A 16,754-nucleotide genomic window follows, 5' to 3' on the forward strand; every position below is an offset into this window, starting at 1 on the left:
CCCAACAGAAATGTAGAGTTGTTTTCTGAGCGGATATGACCTCAGCTGTGCTGCCACAGATCCGTCAGTGTATATGTGAATATAATTTGAATAATCTAACCAGATGTGAGCCAGAGAAAGTTATTTGAGCCCACTAGCTGGCACCACTGATTTCTTTAGTATCCCGGGAACACAAAGGTGCACCAAATGTTTATCCATCAGCCATTGGGGTTAGTCGGGACGATTTGGGAGGGCATATCCTGTTGGTACTTGAGACTGATGGCAGCGGAGTGCACTTTTAAAACTGAAGTCAGGCCTCTCGTCCAAAATCTTGCTCAATGAGTGAAAATGGTGTCGTGTAACCGCTCGTAAATATACTCGAAGTGGTTCGTGTGACAAGTATATATATATATGCGCGAGCATGTGCCTCTTCAATTGCACCTTTGTTAGAGGTGCATGTGAAGAGTCCAAGGCATATTTTCAGTGCATACGCTTTCACACTTTCTAAAGTTCACCAAAATAAAACACTCATATCAGAGAGTACTAGGCGTCTGTACTGGACGTAACTTACAGAGTCTCGTAAAGCCATAGTAAGGAGCGCTCAGTTGAACCTCATTTGATTCCAGCTATGAAACGAAGAAATTGACAAATATCACCTGCCGTTTCTTCACCATAATAATATAAATCGACAAAAATAGTCTGCGGTCAATAATTACTCCCAAGAGTCTAACATTGGAGAAGTAAAGTATTATAACTTGATGAAGAGTAGCCCAGCCGGGGTGGTGCAGTGGTAAGACGCTCGACTACTGTGCCGGAGTACCAGGGTTCGAACCCGACCTCGGCGGCTGCGTTTCGATGCAGGCGAAACGAAGAGGCGTCCGTGTTCTGTGCGATGTCAGCGCACGTTAAAGACCCCCGGGGGGTCGAAATTATTCCGTAGTCCTCCACTACGGCTCCTCTTTCCACTTTCACTCCCACCTTCCTCCCTTCCCTTACAGCGTGGTTGAGGTGTCCACAGGAAACAAGTGAGACAGTTACCGTACCTTTCCCTTCCTATAAATCAATAAAAAAATGTAATCGGATAGCAGCAGACACATTTTGCCATAAATGCGATAACTGCACACTTTTCTGCCGATAAAAGCAAACATGGACGCTGTAGATACATCGATGTCGATAATACAGCGTCATTGCAATCTCGCACCTAGTTGTGAGCGCGTCGAACTAGAATCCCAGATGCAGATGTCATCAGCATATGCACTGACGTTGATATTAGTTGGCAGTTCACTCCTGCAGTTAGCGCATCGTTAAATAAAGTTGGGCTGAGGATACCTCCCTGGGGAGCTCCATGACTGACCTGATAGCAGGAAGTATCTCCATCAGGCGTAGTCATGCAAACAAAGCGCCCTTTCACATACAATCCACAGGTACAACTTACCCGCCCCGTTTGGACCAGTAGTGGAGTTGCTAGAAAAGCAACCCATGCCTTACTAGGTTCAGCAGAGCTTTCTCCAGAGTAAATAGCTTTAGGCATTCTAAATATGTCAAATATTTGATTTTCCAGAAAGTGTTTCGCGTGAATTTGTTATTTTGTGATGTATTTGTTTGCTTTAGAATGCGATGTGGCCGCCATCATCATTGTATTATAAATAAAATTCACTGCGACGCATATTTACCTTGATATGTTTCATCAAAGGAGCCTCGCAACCTCCATCGCCAAACCATTTTAGCTGCATGAAGCCGGTAAGTCAATAGTTTACGCCTTGTATTTTGTATGACAAAATGAAGCGCTCTTTGTGATTAAAACGACTAATGCTCCCGCTACCGAAGACGTGCATCGCAAAGTCTTTGAACCGTGAGGTAGCGTTAATGAAGTTAACTAAAACGTATAAAACAGCGCTGGCATTTTTTCCTTCGACAAAGCGAGCGCCGATGCTCCTAATGAATTGCAAACATCATTAGCCCAGCAATACAGAAAAGCAACATCAGAATTAGATCCCTTGATGAAAACTTCAGGTTCCTCCTACGCCCCTAAATCTTTAAATTCCCATCCTGTTTTTGCTAAAAAAGTCGATTCCAAAGAAGAAAAACCTCATAAACCACTAACTTTAATCTGTACTTGTTTTGTTTTGTTTTACTTCCAAATTTAATTATATGGCCACGAAAAAAACGAGCGGCAATTCACCTGCCATAGTAACAGAAAAGTAAGAAGGAAGCCCAGCGGCGCTTAAGATCTCGCCAGTATAATACACTTATTGCGCCTCTAGGCAGAGACGCATTTGAATTAACACCATTTTGTTTTAACGATAAGCAATACCAACGCGTTAACTCAAGGTATAAATATATTTTTTTTAAATTAATGCACCTGAAGAGCGACTACGAAGAAATAAAGTAACTAACCAACGGTTGACTAATTCCAGCTACTAGTCTACTGTCTGGCTACTTCTTAGGCTTGCTTCTATAACCGATGGCCCTGGCTTTTATTTTTAGAGACATATTAAAGAATAGGAAGCCATTTGGCTTTATCAGATATGCAGAACTCTAGTAGAGCATGCTAACTGCAAAGCTTGGACTTATAATGTTTCCTAAGACATTTGATCCCATAAGGTATGCATTAAAGGATTATTGGTATGCTATATAATTCAGTTCAGTCGTTCAATTGTGTCCGACTCTTCGCGCCCTTATAGACCATATCACGCCACGCTTTCTGGTCTCTCACTATCTTCATACATCACATAACGTCATCTACAGCGCCTCGAGGATGCCATCTAGCCGTCGCGTTCGCTGCCTACCCCTTCTCCGGTGACCCTCAGCCTTTCCCAACATCAAATCTTTCTCCAGCGACTCCTCTCTTCTCATCCGATGACCAAAGTAGCTGAGCTTTAACTTTAGAATTTGGCCCTCCAATGAGCAGTCAGGGTTTATTGTCGACAATACCGACTGATTTCATCTTCTGGCAGTCCAAGGAACTCTCAAGAGTCTCCGCCAGCACCACAATTCAAACGCGTCATGCTATATAGTACATCGTGGCAAAATTACACGCCACATGAAGCAAGCTGAAGTGGTGAAGTGATGGTAAATTCAATCGTCGTAGAGTCCTAATGTGCATGCTGAGACAACACACAACACCAGGGAGCATTATCTTCCACTGCCATCGAAAAGTAGCCCAAAAGTAAGTTTTTTAGTCGGCCACCTATCGCATCTAAAACGCCACTGGCGCACTCTCGAAGGTTGACGAAACTTAGTGTTCACCCTTTAAAGATTTTACGTTTTTGTGTTGTGGCTACGTCTTTACAAGAATTGAACCTTTTGGCGTTGTTGATAGCGGAAATATTGACGAACTCTAAAAGTCGCGCGCCCGTTGCGTCCGATATTATCTATATTAGCTTCATAGAATTGTACAGCTGCTTGTTTTCCTGTGAGACAGGTTTTTTTAGCTTTTTAAAATATGGTGAGACAATGTTAGGACAAATATTCTTTCCAATAATCTACTTATTGGATTCGAATGCACAAGCGATAAGTAAATGTTCCAGTGGAAACTTAAAGACTCGGGATATCATCTACTTCTTTTTTCCGGGTTTTTAAGTTGGCTAAATACGTTTTCATGTGATTTTCCCAGCGGCTGCTATATCACACATGACAATTGTAATTACCATATATGTTTGATAAGAGTAAAAAGTATGCATTGCAACATTACAGTAGGAGCGTAAATATAAAAATTGAAGGTTAGCTTCAGCAACGCCGAGAAGCAAACGTTTTGAAAGAAATTATGCATTGCATCTAGCTTATCTATTTCCTTACACGAAGTTGTCAATTTTTTCTAACGGTGTCTGGTTCACACAGTAACGGAGCAATGCAAATATAAAAATAACTAAAGAAGGAATATGATTTCCAGTGAATCCATCAAATTGGAACAGAGCTAAGAGATTGCATAACGAAACTAATCTGTGCAGATGGTATAGTAGACGCCAACGTCAGTCACAAAATTTTGTACAAGGGTATTCAGGAAGTAAATGGAAATAACACTTTATCGTGTTAAGCGTTTTTCTGTTTCCGAGCCATGCAAATCTTAAGCATAAGCCCAACACAACTGACTTCTGAATGGATTTAACAGTCAGAAAACTAACTATATATCTTGCTGATTACGTTATCCTAATACCCTGCATTTATGAGGAAAAAATGAAGGCGCTTTGATACTTCGCACAATAAATTTTAATTATTTCAGCAGGTCATAACGGCATGCATTCTCTTGTGAGACTGCCTGGCTATGAACAGCTTATACGTTACAAGGAAATAGCCTTTCTATGTTCGAATCCGTAGCATTCAGCTTGATGTATCTCTATTTCAACTTTAGACGCTGTGCTTATCTTAAACCATGAAGACCCGCAGACCGAAATAACCAAAATACAGGTAAACATTTCCGAAGGAGAAATTCCATCCCGAAGTTGTGCCAAACGATCCATTCCAATGAACATTTCATACAAGCACTCAGTCATCGACCCGCCTCCGCCTTTCATGTGCTAAGCCTACATAGCTAGCACTCACTGCCGCTATGTGGTGCAAGTACTCGAATTCTCCAAGATACTGACCCAATCATCCCCCAACACTTCGCTCTCGCACTGCAATTTTAAGATTGCAGTGCGATTGCAATGTTATCATGCGCTAACAGCAGAATCCCCATTGATCATTTTCCCAATTCGTAACGTTGACATTGAAACTGTAGGTCTGCACCAAATCGACATTGGACGCTACAAGCTAGCGGACATACTTCCCACTTAGCACATTAAGCTAATTCGTGTTTAATTTTTATTTATATCCCTTCAGGTGTTCAATCAAGCACCTTCTTTCCCGTCTTACATAAGCAAAACTTGCTATAGGAAAGTGGAATTCCTTACGCCACAACTTGCACACATTCAACGAGAAAAATGGTATGCGCCGAGCTAAGGGGCTGTAGTTTTCACAGTGAAACCCTATATCACCTGAACGTGCACTGTATACAACCTCTAAGGTGCCGAGAACAGGACGTTCACGGCACTAAGGTTTGGAAAGCTCGTTTACGCGACACCGTTAAAGGACTCGTTCTCGGGAAAACCTGGCTTTGGCGTTGTCGCCGGCGTGAGCGACATACAGCAGGTATCCTCCTTGCAGGTGCCAATTTCTAGGTAATATAGGCACGCACAGGTTGGTGCCCAGATTGTATGGTGTCACACGTTATATATATCATTGCAGAGTTAGTAGGAGCTCCTAACATATGCAGCACATTTGATTTCAGCAGGTGTGAAGAGATCTGACCATATAGGCTGGGTCTAATCAGACAAGCCATTCCTATGGGTACGAATGTTGCATGTTTGTATGTCCAGTTTAGGGCGACCCTTTTTTATTTTATATTTGAATACTGCAGGCAGCAGCGCTGCCCGAGCAGGGAAATGTCACTATGAACATTGTCACTTTGACCCTAGAGCTTTGTAAGACAATAGTGTACGTGCATACAGAAGACTCAAGCAATACCTGGCCGACTTCACTTGCAGCAGTCAGCAGAGCGTCGTGCTGCTTACCTCGCAGCAAAAGAAATTCAGTTTTAAGCTGTTTTCAGAGCATGCGCACGCTGTGTAGATCTGCCTATTGCATTGTGCACGGAACTATTAAATCACTGAAGCCCAGTTTTAAATGTTTGCCCTCTCAGATTACGCCCCTAGTATTAAGAGTTAGCTGGAAATGAAAATGTTTTGATTCATTGGCCTATACAAAAAGTTAATTGGAAGTACAGCTCAATTACCTTTGCTGTTGAGTCCCTGCAAAACGGTCTCGTCCACAATAATTTCAAATTCATCAAACTCCCAGTTGGGATATGGTGCTTCTTTGCTGTTGGTTAGTTTCAGAGAATAGATGCTATATAATACCAAAAGCGTTAATAATTATTTCAAACTGTTTATATATCTCGCAATTATGAGAAACAAAGCCGTCTGTTGGTCTCCTAGCGTGAAAATGGTACCCAAACCTTAATGTCTGTCAAGTGACACCTGACGGTTGCTTTCAGTATCATTGCTATGCCACACATCTGCAGCTCGTAGATAATAGTGGTCAAACGCATTCTCAGGGACAAACAAGCGCACGACAATCGCCGTGTCCACGCAACTATTCTTGCTGCCGTGTAAAAATTCAAATTTGGTGGGCTGAAACCATTTCCCCTCTGCACCAGTATTAGAAAACTTAATAGATCGCTATTGCCGTATCTAGCGTAGAAGCTACAAATAAAAACTGATTTACTTGTATATCATTTCTTAAAAAAGCTTTACTAACGTACAATGTTTTGCTGTTTTCAGTGCGATCCAATGGACCTGCGAATGCAATGCAAGCTGGGATGTCATTGTTTTCCAGAGACACGAAACGAACGATCTGGAGTGTGCCTTGACCCTAGTCTTCAGCTACCTTGGGGATTTAGACCTCAGGTTCATGGGCGTCAAAGACAACGACTGTTCCCAAGTTAAAATGCACTGCTATATAGTTGAATAAACGACCATTTCGATCTGTGAATAAGTTAGTTAAAGATATATATATAAACAAATATATTGGCTATTGGCAAATTCCTCTACATCCATTCGACCGTGAGAAGACTGCGTTTGTAACACCAGATGGTTTATACGAATTTAATGTAATGGCCTTTGGATTATGCAACGCTCCCACGACGTTCGAGAGATTTATGGACACTATCCGTTGTGGCCTCAAATGGGAAATATGCATGTGTTACCTTGATGATGTTAGCATTTTTGGAAATACCTTCCAAGCGCACCCCAATGAGAGGCTCCATAATATTCTTAAATGCATTGGCAAAGCGGGCTTCATTTTGAATTCGAAGAAGTGCTGTTTAGAGAGCGACAAACTTTAGTTCTTGGGCTCCTCGTCAACGAGGATGGTGTGAGGCCGCGGTGACCATTTCTTTAATATTTCGGCGCGCGCGCCGCAGAAAACGGCGATGGAAAGTTCTGCAAGCTTCGAGAATGCGGCAAGACCAATTACGTAACCTTGGTCACCGCGCTGCGCCTCCTCATCCTCGTCGTCATGGGCGGAGTCAGGCGTGCATTCCCCCGCATGGTCCCGGCCCTCCTCCTCACTTCGCGCGGGAGGGCCGCGCGAGCTGACCATGTTCGAGTAAATTCGAGACCCCTCCACAGGGCAGAGGGGTCCCCGGGAGGCATAGCTTTGGCAGCGCTAAGCTGTTTTCCGTTCCCCCTCCGCGCCTAGAACCTTCTGCGCTGCCTATTTAAGAGCACGCCGCGCAACCATCGACGGTTCTGGTTCTTATTTTGGTTTGATTCTCGCTCGGAGAAGACAGCATAGCAGGCAGGCCCCGACTGAGAGGTCCTAAAAAGAGCGATGCGCTGAGTTTGCAGTTAGTCTTTCGCCCAGTCTCGTTTGTAAAGTGTGATGTCTCACTGCCTTGTGTAAATATGCACGTCTCGTCTGACCATCGCAACTGGGATGCAGTGTTAATGTATGTGATGTACGCTTATAACACTACAAATCATTAACTTACCGGCTATTCTCCTTTCTATTTACTCTATGCAAGAACTCCCCACGTTTTCCTAGACACCATCTTCCCATTGTCCCCCAACGAGGATGCGTCTGTTTCCCTGATACTATGCCGTGCCGAAGAAGCGCGTCGTATAGCCCGCTTACGCACACTGGCTTCTCAAAGCCGCTCGAAAGAACACTACGATCTACATCATCGTGCAGTTGCTTACTCCCCTGGAGACTACGTCTGGCTTTTGACGCCCATTCGCAAGCGAAGATTATATGAGAAGTTTGTCTGCAAGTACGATTGCCCCTTCGTCGTATTGGACCAACTTATTGACGTGAATTACGCCGATCCCGCAAGACACAAGTTGTTCACATGGCTCGCATGAAGCTCTGCCATCTTCCATCTGCCTAAGTTTCTTGAGAACGAGAATCGTTTGCCCAGGGGGAATTTTTACGCCGCGTAGCGGTGTTCCGAGAAGCAGCAGGAGCAGGAGAAGAAAAAGCAGAGGAAGCGAGGAGGCACGCGCAGACAGATCCGGGTCTCTGAGCCGTGTGCGTCCGTCCTTCATACGACGTTATATATATATATATATATATATAGGGAGGGGGTTGAAGCTCGAATGGGTCCGGTAGGTCATAAACTTGAAGTAGAATGACACACGGTGAAAAAACAACACTTTAATCCGACGTCTCGGCCGGACTATATATATATATATATATATATATAAACTTGAAGTAGGTGACACACGGTGAAAAAACAGCACTTTAATCCGACGTTTCGGCCGGAGTCCGGCCGATACGTCGGATTAAAGTGCTGTTTATATATATATATATATATATATATATATATATATATATATATATATATATATATATATATATATATATATATATAAAGTATATATATAAACTACAAATAACAAACCATGGTTAGCAGCAACTAAAGGTGCGATTCAGGCAAAAAATCAACCAAGGCAGCAACACGGCCTCCGGTGGTGTGGTGGTGAAAGACATTTATTGGCTCAAAAGAGCATTCACAGGGAGCTGTATTGGGCTCCATGAAGTGTTCCCTTTCCCGCAGTAACTTTCTCTTGAAATGCGCTGAATGCTTTGCGCATTCTGCGAATTTATTGCATGGCAGGAATGACAACATCAGTTGGAAGGCGTATCATTATAGATCCTGATCAATCCTAAATTATGTAGCAGCTGCTAGCCGAATTGAGTACAATTGCTGAATCTTAAAAAAATATTGCGAGCTTCAGTGTCTATAATGACTCCTGAATTACTAGAACATAATCAGCGGCAAGATAATATTATGTCCCAGATGGGGTGCTGAGGCGATGCGCGAATAGAAGGTATTGTACACTAATAAAACGCGCAACATTATCGAGGAGAATTCTGCACGGACTATAATTATTATACGCAGCTACATTATGATGATCTACAATGGTTCAACCATTATTATGTGTGACATATAGAGTTCTACGTCCTTTCCCCTTACATTTGTCCTTCGTGCTTAACATTCAAGAGTCGTTTTGAGCTAATAAAAACAAATTTCGTCTTCTGTGCAAACTGGTTTTTCTATTTGATATTAAAACGACTTGTGCAAAATAGAAATCTTGGAAAGGTAAGAGAATAATGAATAGAAAAATTAGCTATAAACAACGTACTACGCACGCTCTATAATGGACATGAGGGAACTTAAAAACTCACACACACTGTCCACATTCGCGAAAATGCCCACATCTTTCCGATTGTTTCTTTGGGACAGCGGAATCGCGGGAATTAAGCTGATTAACCAGCTTGCCTCCGACATCCCTGCTCACGCAATCCGCTTTCATTTACCACCGGAGAGGAAGATGCCCTTCAGTATAAAGAAAAACCTTATGGCAATGCCAAAGAGGCCCACCTCACTGCTGTGCAACTTCGCAGAATGCAACATAATAGCCATCCCTGTCCAGACCTACGTCTACCGTCTTTGAACAGAGCCTGGTAAAAAGAGCTTAGTGGCTAACAATGTTTCTAAATAAAGTCCTTTGCTACTCTCAGAACACACCAGAGCAAAAACATAATTCTTTCTGTATCTCAAACAAGCTAATCAACATCAGCAACCAAAAATGAACATAAGGAATCAATAGAAATGGAATGTCAGAACCGAGCTCTGTTTCAGCAGCCTTTTACTCAAGAGTTTTCTCTCACCTTGGTGTATTTATGTTACTCCCATCTGGATGTTTTATTTTTATATCCAGGTAACTTTTACAGAAAATTAGTTCCGCTGCTTTAACAGTTATCTTAATACCTGTCATCTCCTGTTTACCTCCTTGTATTTTATGCTAGCACAAGCTGTCAAAAGTTTTATTTCAGTACTGTAGTCAAAGAAGCGCTGCATTAGAACGCCTATGGTCCGAATGCTTTTGTATAAAATACCCCCTGAGAACCACCGATATCAGCGTGATTAATATCCTGCGTCAAATATGCACAGCAGGTATGAGATAAGAGAACAACGGTTTCCGAATTATTCTTGAACTTTCCGAGTACATGTTTTCGTTGCAAGCGATCACAACTTTCAAGAAAATCGTGTCTTGTGTGCGGAATAATTTCTTTTTGCTTTGCTTTTTTGATAAATATTTATGCCGATGAGAAAGGAAAGTTTTATTTCCTCTTTAATGTGTCGAGAGCTGTTTAGCGATTACACTCATCAATTTTTTTTTTGCTTTGCTCTTTTGATAAATATTTATGCCGATGTGAGAAGAAAAGTTTTATTTCCTCTTCAGTGTGTCGAGAGCTGTTTAGCGATTACACTCAGAAGAACTTCCGCCTCTTGCATGTCCCGAAGATGTAAAGTTTGACAAAAATGTAGAGTGCAGGTGGTGGGCCCCTGAGCCACTTAGTGTGGGTTGTATTGAATATCCAGTGTTGCGAATTAGTTGGTTATAATATTTTTTGTCGTACTCTTTCGAGTAGGAAGGACCTCTACCAATGCTAAACGAATTTTGCTACACGGCTCATAAACAGACCACGGGGGCTATACACTTTCTAACAAGGCTGTACCCGTGAGACTGGAAAACAAACGCTAATAACATTAAATTTGCTGGCAGTCCTGTCTTCATGATCTGAAAGGAAGAAAGTCTAGAAGAGAATTTTGATATGCCTGCGAAGAATATAACTTCTTAATTACCATATGGAAAAAATCCTGACTATTACCCCAGCTGCTATATATTGATTAAGAAATGCGTAGCATTGCGTTGTTACAGCAGTCATAAATAACGTTTTCACCGCAGCACGAGCTTCAGAAGAGCCATTTTGATATAAATAAGCACTTTACAACATTGAGGTTATGGTAATAAATGTCTGGTAGATTAGGTATCCTACAGTTATCATAATATATTTCAAAATGCAGAAAATATGATATTTACGGTTGTTTTAAAACTCATTTAGAGCGCGGAAGAAATTTGAAAGCGTATTGAGCTACGTGTGGGAGTTTTAATCTATTCCAATCAAATTGTAAATATATCTACTTTTCAGCATCCCACAGTAGCTTCAGAAAATAAATGGATCCCGAAAACCATCATGCGCGAGATTCTTTTGCGCTATTTTCTTATGTTAGGTCAAATATATTGCCACTCGAAACTACCTTAACGGAGACATTTCTTCAAATGTTGACTACATGATACCACATTGAGCGCTATCCATTTCAACCCCTTCTCTTTCATTCGTAATGGTATTTAGGCATCGGCACGTGGCGGCTAGCAGCTTAGCTTTCATCACCTGAGAGGAATGGGCGAGGAACGACAGCATTTTAAGCAGGAAACCGTTTTCAAGGCCGATTGATTGAAGTATCCTAACGCGGCATGCCCTTATGACGTTCCGTTGGCAGAAGTACGAAGAGAGCGGGTACATATAGATGAGAAGCGATGTAGTCCTTGCGTGCACGGTGAATGAGCTAGCAGTCACGCGGGGGATGTAGTATCTTGAGCGAAAAGACATCGTGGAGGGCACGCATAATTACTATCTCTACGTACGTGCTTGTGCGTTCGTCCTTCCATATATGGGACAGTGCGCATGCTGAAAGCGTGCGTCTACGAGCCGAAGTAGCCGCTACGCTCCCTCGAAGCCATGTCCCTCCTTCCGACCTCAGTGGCTCGTCACCCACAGTCATAACGGCGGGACGACATTTGTGAGGTTTGACAAACATCTGCTTTGATAGAGATAACTTCGATTTTTTTTTTCGACGCCAACGCAACCGGTGGAGTCGGTTGGAGTCATATGAGGGTACCTGATCTCCGCTTACAAGTCGAAGAAAGGGCTTTCTGAGGAGAACCCATCATGCTTGCACAAGTATTATGCTGGCTTCTTTGCCGACCCTGTGTGTTGCAACGTGTGAAGAGGCTGTTGTGGCCTTCGGGGCTGTTTTCACTCTTCGCAAAATCATATCTAAACAGTTTTAAAAGTAACGAAGCAAATGTTTTTCTAAGCCGACCGAGGGTATATTTTGTTCTAGCTTTCATTCAGAAAAATATTTATTATTAAGTGAGCTATGTCCTGAATAATATTTCAGTGATTGCCGGCAGCATACATAAAACCCGACGGGAGTCGGTGAATATAATTTGCTAAACGAAGGAGTACTGGGACAACAGCAAACGTTGAGCAGCACCTTTTTTTTATAAAGAAGACCACAGTTTGATGAAAATTTGATGGCATTTCTTTTGATGGGGCTATAGCAATGCAGTCAGGATGATATTGAACAAATACTTTTTCCCTTTTCACATAAGCAGTTATACACTTTTGCTGGCCCATGGAGTTGTACGTTATTCAATCTTCTCCCTTTTTACTGGAAGAATTCTCTTTTGCCAAGGAAGCTGAAAGGAAACTGCTCTGTAAATTCTCTCGTTAATATAAGGTATGTTAATCACTATGATAAGTAGGTGATATTCGTGCTGTCGAACATCATATAATAGGAACACAAGGTTCCTCCCCGCGTCCCAGTTGCAAGGAATGGTATCAGTAGTTTTTCGTCTGACTACAAATAGCCAAACAGTGCAATCGGCTTTCAGGCAGCTTTTGATGTGAGACAGGTTGGACATACTTTGTACTGTCGTTGAATTTATTAATGCCGCATCCAGAGGGATGTCTTCAAGATCTGATGAATGGCAAGAGAGAAAAGAAAGAAAAGACTAAGTAATTTTAGTAACATGCCAGGCAGCGGTCCGACTGAACCAATGAAATATATACTCTTAGTAATCACGCCGGGCACCCCAAATTTGCCAAAACTGCCATCAGAATGCACACGCGCAAACACAACATATATATATATATATATATATATATATATATATATATATATATATATATATATATATATATATATATATATTTCATACAAGTCTTCCAGGATCCAGGTAGGGCGAGAGCGAATTTATCTATAACTCGAAGTTATAGATCAGTTCGCTCTCGCCCTACCATCTGATCTGCTGACCGTCCTGGTTAGCTCAGTCGGTAGAGCGACTGCCCCGGAAATGCGGTGGTGCCGGGTTTGATTCCCGGATCAGGACGAATTTTTCTTTAACTACGAAGTTTCTGAGAAAGCTGTATAGCTTTCCTTTGTAGCCGCATGGCTGCGCTTGGGTGGATGCAATGAGTAATTACTCCCTTATTACAAATCTACTCCACCTTGGGGGATTCCCCTAAATATTTGAGTAATCATCCTTTACACACACACAAAAAATGCAAAATTCAATACACGAGGCGCAGTCGCTAGTGAAACATACAGAAAAAGATATTTTTGTATGCTGACATCTAGAAAGTTCAAATCAAGGTTACTAGAGCACTCTTTTGTATTGAAAGCAAATACATGTAAAAACGTAAACATAGTCATGCACCTTCACTTAAATACTTGCGTCTTGGGAGAAAAAGATATTTTCCCTAGGTTTTCATTGAGACCACAAGTAACTGCATTGAATATATATTAAAAAGTATTCTCGAACCTCTCTTTCATGATGAGATTTAAAACCAGATTCCAGTATTGTGGCTGTAATGTTGTGAAAAGTATGGCTCGGAATCGCGACATGTTTGAAAAGCGAAAGGTTAGGTGAGCTTTTAGCATGGATCTGTGGTTATTGAATCGTAACCTGAACGGCAGGTCAGTGTGTCCAATGTATTGGAGTTCGCACATAGAACACTGGAGCAGATAGATGACATTGCTACTGTCGCAAGTGAAATCACCTTTTATTTTACAGTAAAAGTCTGATGCTGTGCTTTTCACTACTGTAGTGGTGGTCATATGATCGCACACCTTACAACGTGGCCTTTGGCAAGGGCGGCAGCCAGTTGAAAGAGTGTTAGTCATTTTAGATGAAGTTAGCAAGTCGTGCAAATTTCGCGACCTTCGGTATGCGACACGAGGTGGTTGTGGGAAGATTTGGGTCTGGCGACAGCTCTGCATAAAGATATTGTGATGTTTTCGGAGAATTCCGTTAACACTTGGTGCTGACGCACAATGGGTTAGCACTAAAGTGGGGTTCGGTGATTGTCAAGTATGTTCATGTGAGCTAAGAAGATCCTTGCGGTCCATTACATCGGCGCGTTTTATTGCGTCGTCAATAATTTGCGTTGGATATCTTTCTCTTGTTAGGGCATCACGCAGTTTCCCGCAGTTGTCAACGAAGTCCGAATCTTTTGAACAAATTCTGTTAAAACGAAGTGCTTGGCTGTATGGTATACTGGTCTTACAGTGCCTTGCACGGCTGCTCTCGAAATGGAGGTATTGACGCCTGTCAGTCGGTTTCCTATAAAGTTTAGTCACGAGTTTAGTGCCAGACAAAGACACTGTTACGTCCAAAAAATTTATTGACGATGCCGAATATGATTCTGTAAAAGAAATGGATGGGTGCACGCTGTTGAATCTTGCTATAAAGGACAAGTTCTGATTCACCGTGGTGCCAGATGAAAAAAAATATCATCTATGTAGCGCTTGTAATAAAAGGGTTTAAGCTACATCTACCAAGGAATTTGTCCTCAAGTAATCCCATGAAAATGTTGGCGTAATTTGGGCATATCTTGGTTCCCATCGAGGTACCGCTCACTTGTACAAAATGATCCCCATTGAAACCAATCTCTAATCCCGCGCATTAGGCAATCTCGCCTCACGTTCGCCGACGAAGGAAGAGATCCCCGACAGTGACAACGGCGATTGTCTGCGGCGAAGACAAGCTCGGCACTGCTTCGTTTCCTAAGAGTATCGAGCCTTCACGATAAGCTATGACAGTAACAGCGCGTGTTACGCTTAGTGTCTGGCTTTGCTCTCTTAATCCTCTCTCCTTCATATTCTTTAGAACACTTCGTCTATTTTCTACCTTGGGGATTAGCACCCAGCTTTTTTTCCCGGTTACCTTGCCTACCTTTCCTCCTCCTGAGGACAAAATTGCTCATTTTATAGTTCTGAAAATATACCAGTTCATCATTATTCACTGGCACAAACAAGCATTTTAGTGAAAGTGTCTTTTTTGTGTGTGTTTCAGCTAACTCAATACGTAGCTCAGATATCTGAAATATGTTTCAATGAATTACAAAGCCGAGAAAGTGTACACTGCATTTCACGCAAAAAGAAGTTAGAAATATATCGCAATAAAACTCAACACATCTGCTTGGTCCGGGCCGATGATGTGGCTGCGTGCTTATGCCTAGAAGCTATGGGAGCGAACGACTACACGGTGTTCTAGATTACCCAGTATTCTAAAAGCTACACAGCAAATGCGCATTTTATTATGTACTGTATTGTGTAACTTCCTATATAGTTACAACGGCCCTGAAACCCGTTTTCTGTATTTGTTAAAGCGAGAGGAAGGCTAATGAAACGTTATAATTGTAAAACTGCTTTCCGCATTCAATCACTAATATATTTTTGTACGGATACAATTTTTAATGCCTCTACCCAGGCCTCGATGTAGTAAATTGCAGTGAAGGTGTTTTTTGGAGCTCAAGATTTTGTATAAAGCTAAATAAGGCAACAATTCCTCCCAAATACACAGCTTTTGCCCTGGACAGTCACAATACCTCGTGCAGGCTGAGTAAAAGGTTACACACACAAATTCTTCCGGAATAATTGCATGTAGTTGGAGAGTATTTATAGAGCCCATACATATCTCCGATTTGCAATGTACGCTATCACTGTTGCCCTCTAGCTCGACTATCGAGGGCGTCAATCATTGGCTTGTGAAGAAAGTCCGCGGCCTGGGAGCCAGTGATGAAATCAAAGTGTCGGAAGTCCTCCTGTGGCATTTTTTGCTGGTAGACAAGATTCGAACCCAGCCTCTTCATGAGGTCAGCAGCGTCTTCAGTGTTGGCTACTGAATCTCCCTCAGACCAGTATAATTGCACAGGAACAGCGACGAGTTCCAGGGGGTACGAAGGTGGTGTGGCCTGAAAGTATAAAATTTTATAGCGTTTAGATAATTATAGAAATACATAGCAGTAATCCATAGCACAACATAGTAATTATTTCCAGTGAGAATTATCTTGCATGCACTTTACACACTGTGCTTACGCAAGGTCGACTGAAGGGATAAGAAATGAACCGTTCTCCATTTCATCATCAGAACGTAGGTACAAGTGGTCGACTCCGTGTTGGGCAAAAGCATTGCAGGCCTAGCAAGAGCCAAGGTCATCGGTACCGCTTTTCATCCTCAAGTGAAGGAGCAGGCTGAGACGGCTGTTATGCATATGAGGTTAACACTGGATTGAGCCAGATGCTGTGACGTTCTAAATATCTAATACATTTTAGCGTGGGCAATGAGCGTACCGCGCTTTCCCCCAAAACCACCGACTTGACATTCAAAAATCTGGTGTGACATTTACCTAATAAGGGTATGTGCCTAACAATCAGCGCTGCCGATAAATTGTACACTACGCCTTCCTTTCACTAAAACCTAACTCAAAGGGTAAAATATAGCGGATCCAAAAAGTGGTGTTACAACTATTACCGTGGCTACTCGATCTTTCGTTCGTATCTATGGGTTTAAGCAATGCTTGAACTCCCCTTTTTCCAGCCATTCTTTGTTCTCCAGAACCCAAGGCAGATGACTAATCAGGGTCAGCCTGCAGTCACCTACACACAAGTTTTGCAGAGACCATTGCTGCTTAACAAACCCTAAAAGCCATTGCTGTACAAAATTCATTACAGTCGTCACAGCCGCAGCCTTTACAGGCTTACAGTCGCCTGGGTCTAACTCAATGACGCTGAATTCAGATGAAAGTTAAAGTAA

General features: G+C 42.3%; 1 protein-coding gene across 1 annotated transcript in view; it reads right to left on the bottom strand.

Moving 5' to 3' along the window:
- Nucleotides 1-15,657: 15,657 nt before the first annotated feature.
- LOC146174458 (lipase member N-like) overlaps nucleotides 15,658-16,754 on the bottom strand; it is a 47,380-nt gene continuing 46,283 nt past the window's right edge. Inside the window, exon 10 of the mRNA XM_084585399.1 lies at nucleotides 15,658-15,912. Coding sequence (XP_084441525.1) covers nucleotides 15,658-15,912 — 255 coding nt within the window. The remainder of the gene's footprint in view (nucleotides 15,913-16,754) is intronic.

Source organism: Amblyomma maculatum, chromosome 11, assembly GCF_055883805.1.
Source record: "Amblyomma maculatum isolate TAMU_Amacu chromosome 11, ASM5588380v1, whole genome shotgun sequence".
Classification (NCBI taxonomy): Eukaryota; Metazoa; Arthropoda; class Arachnida; order Ixodida; family Ixodidae; genus Amblyomma; species Amblyomma maculatum.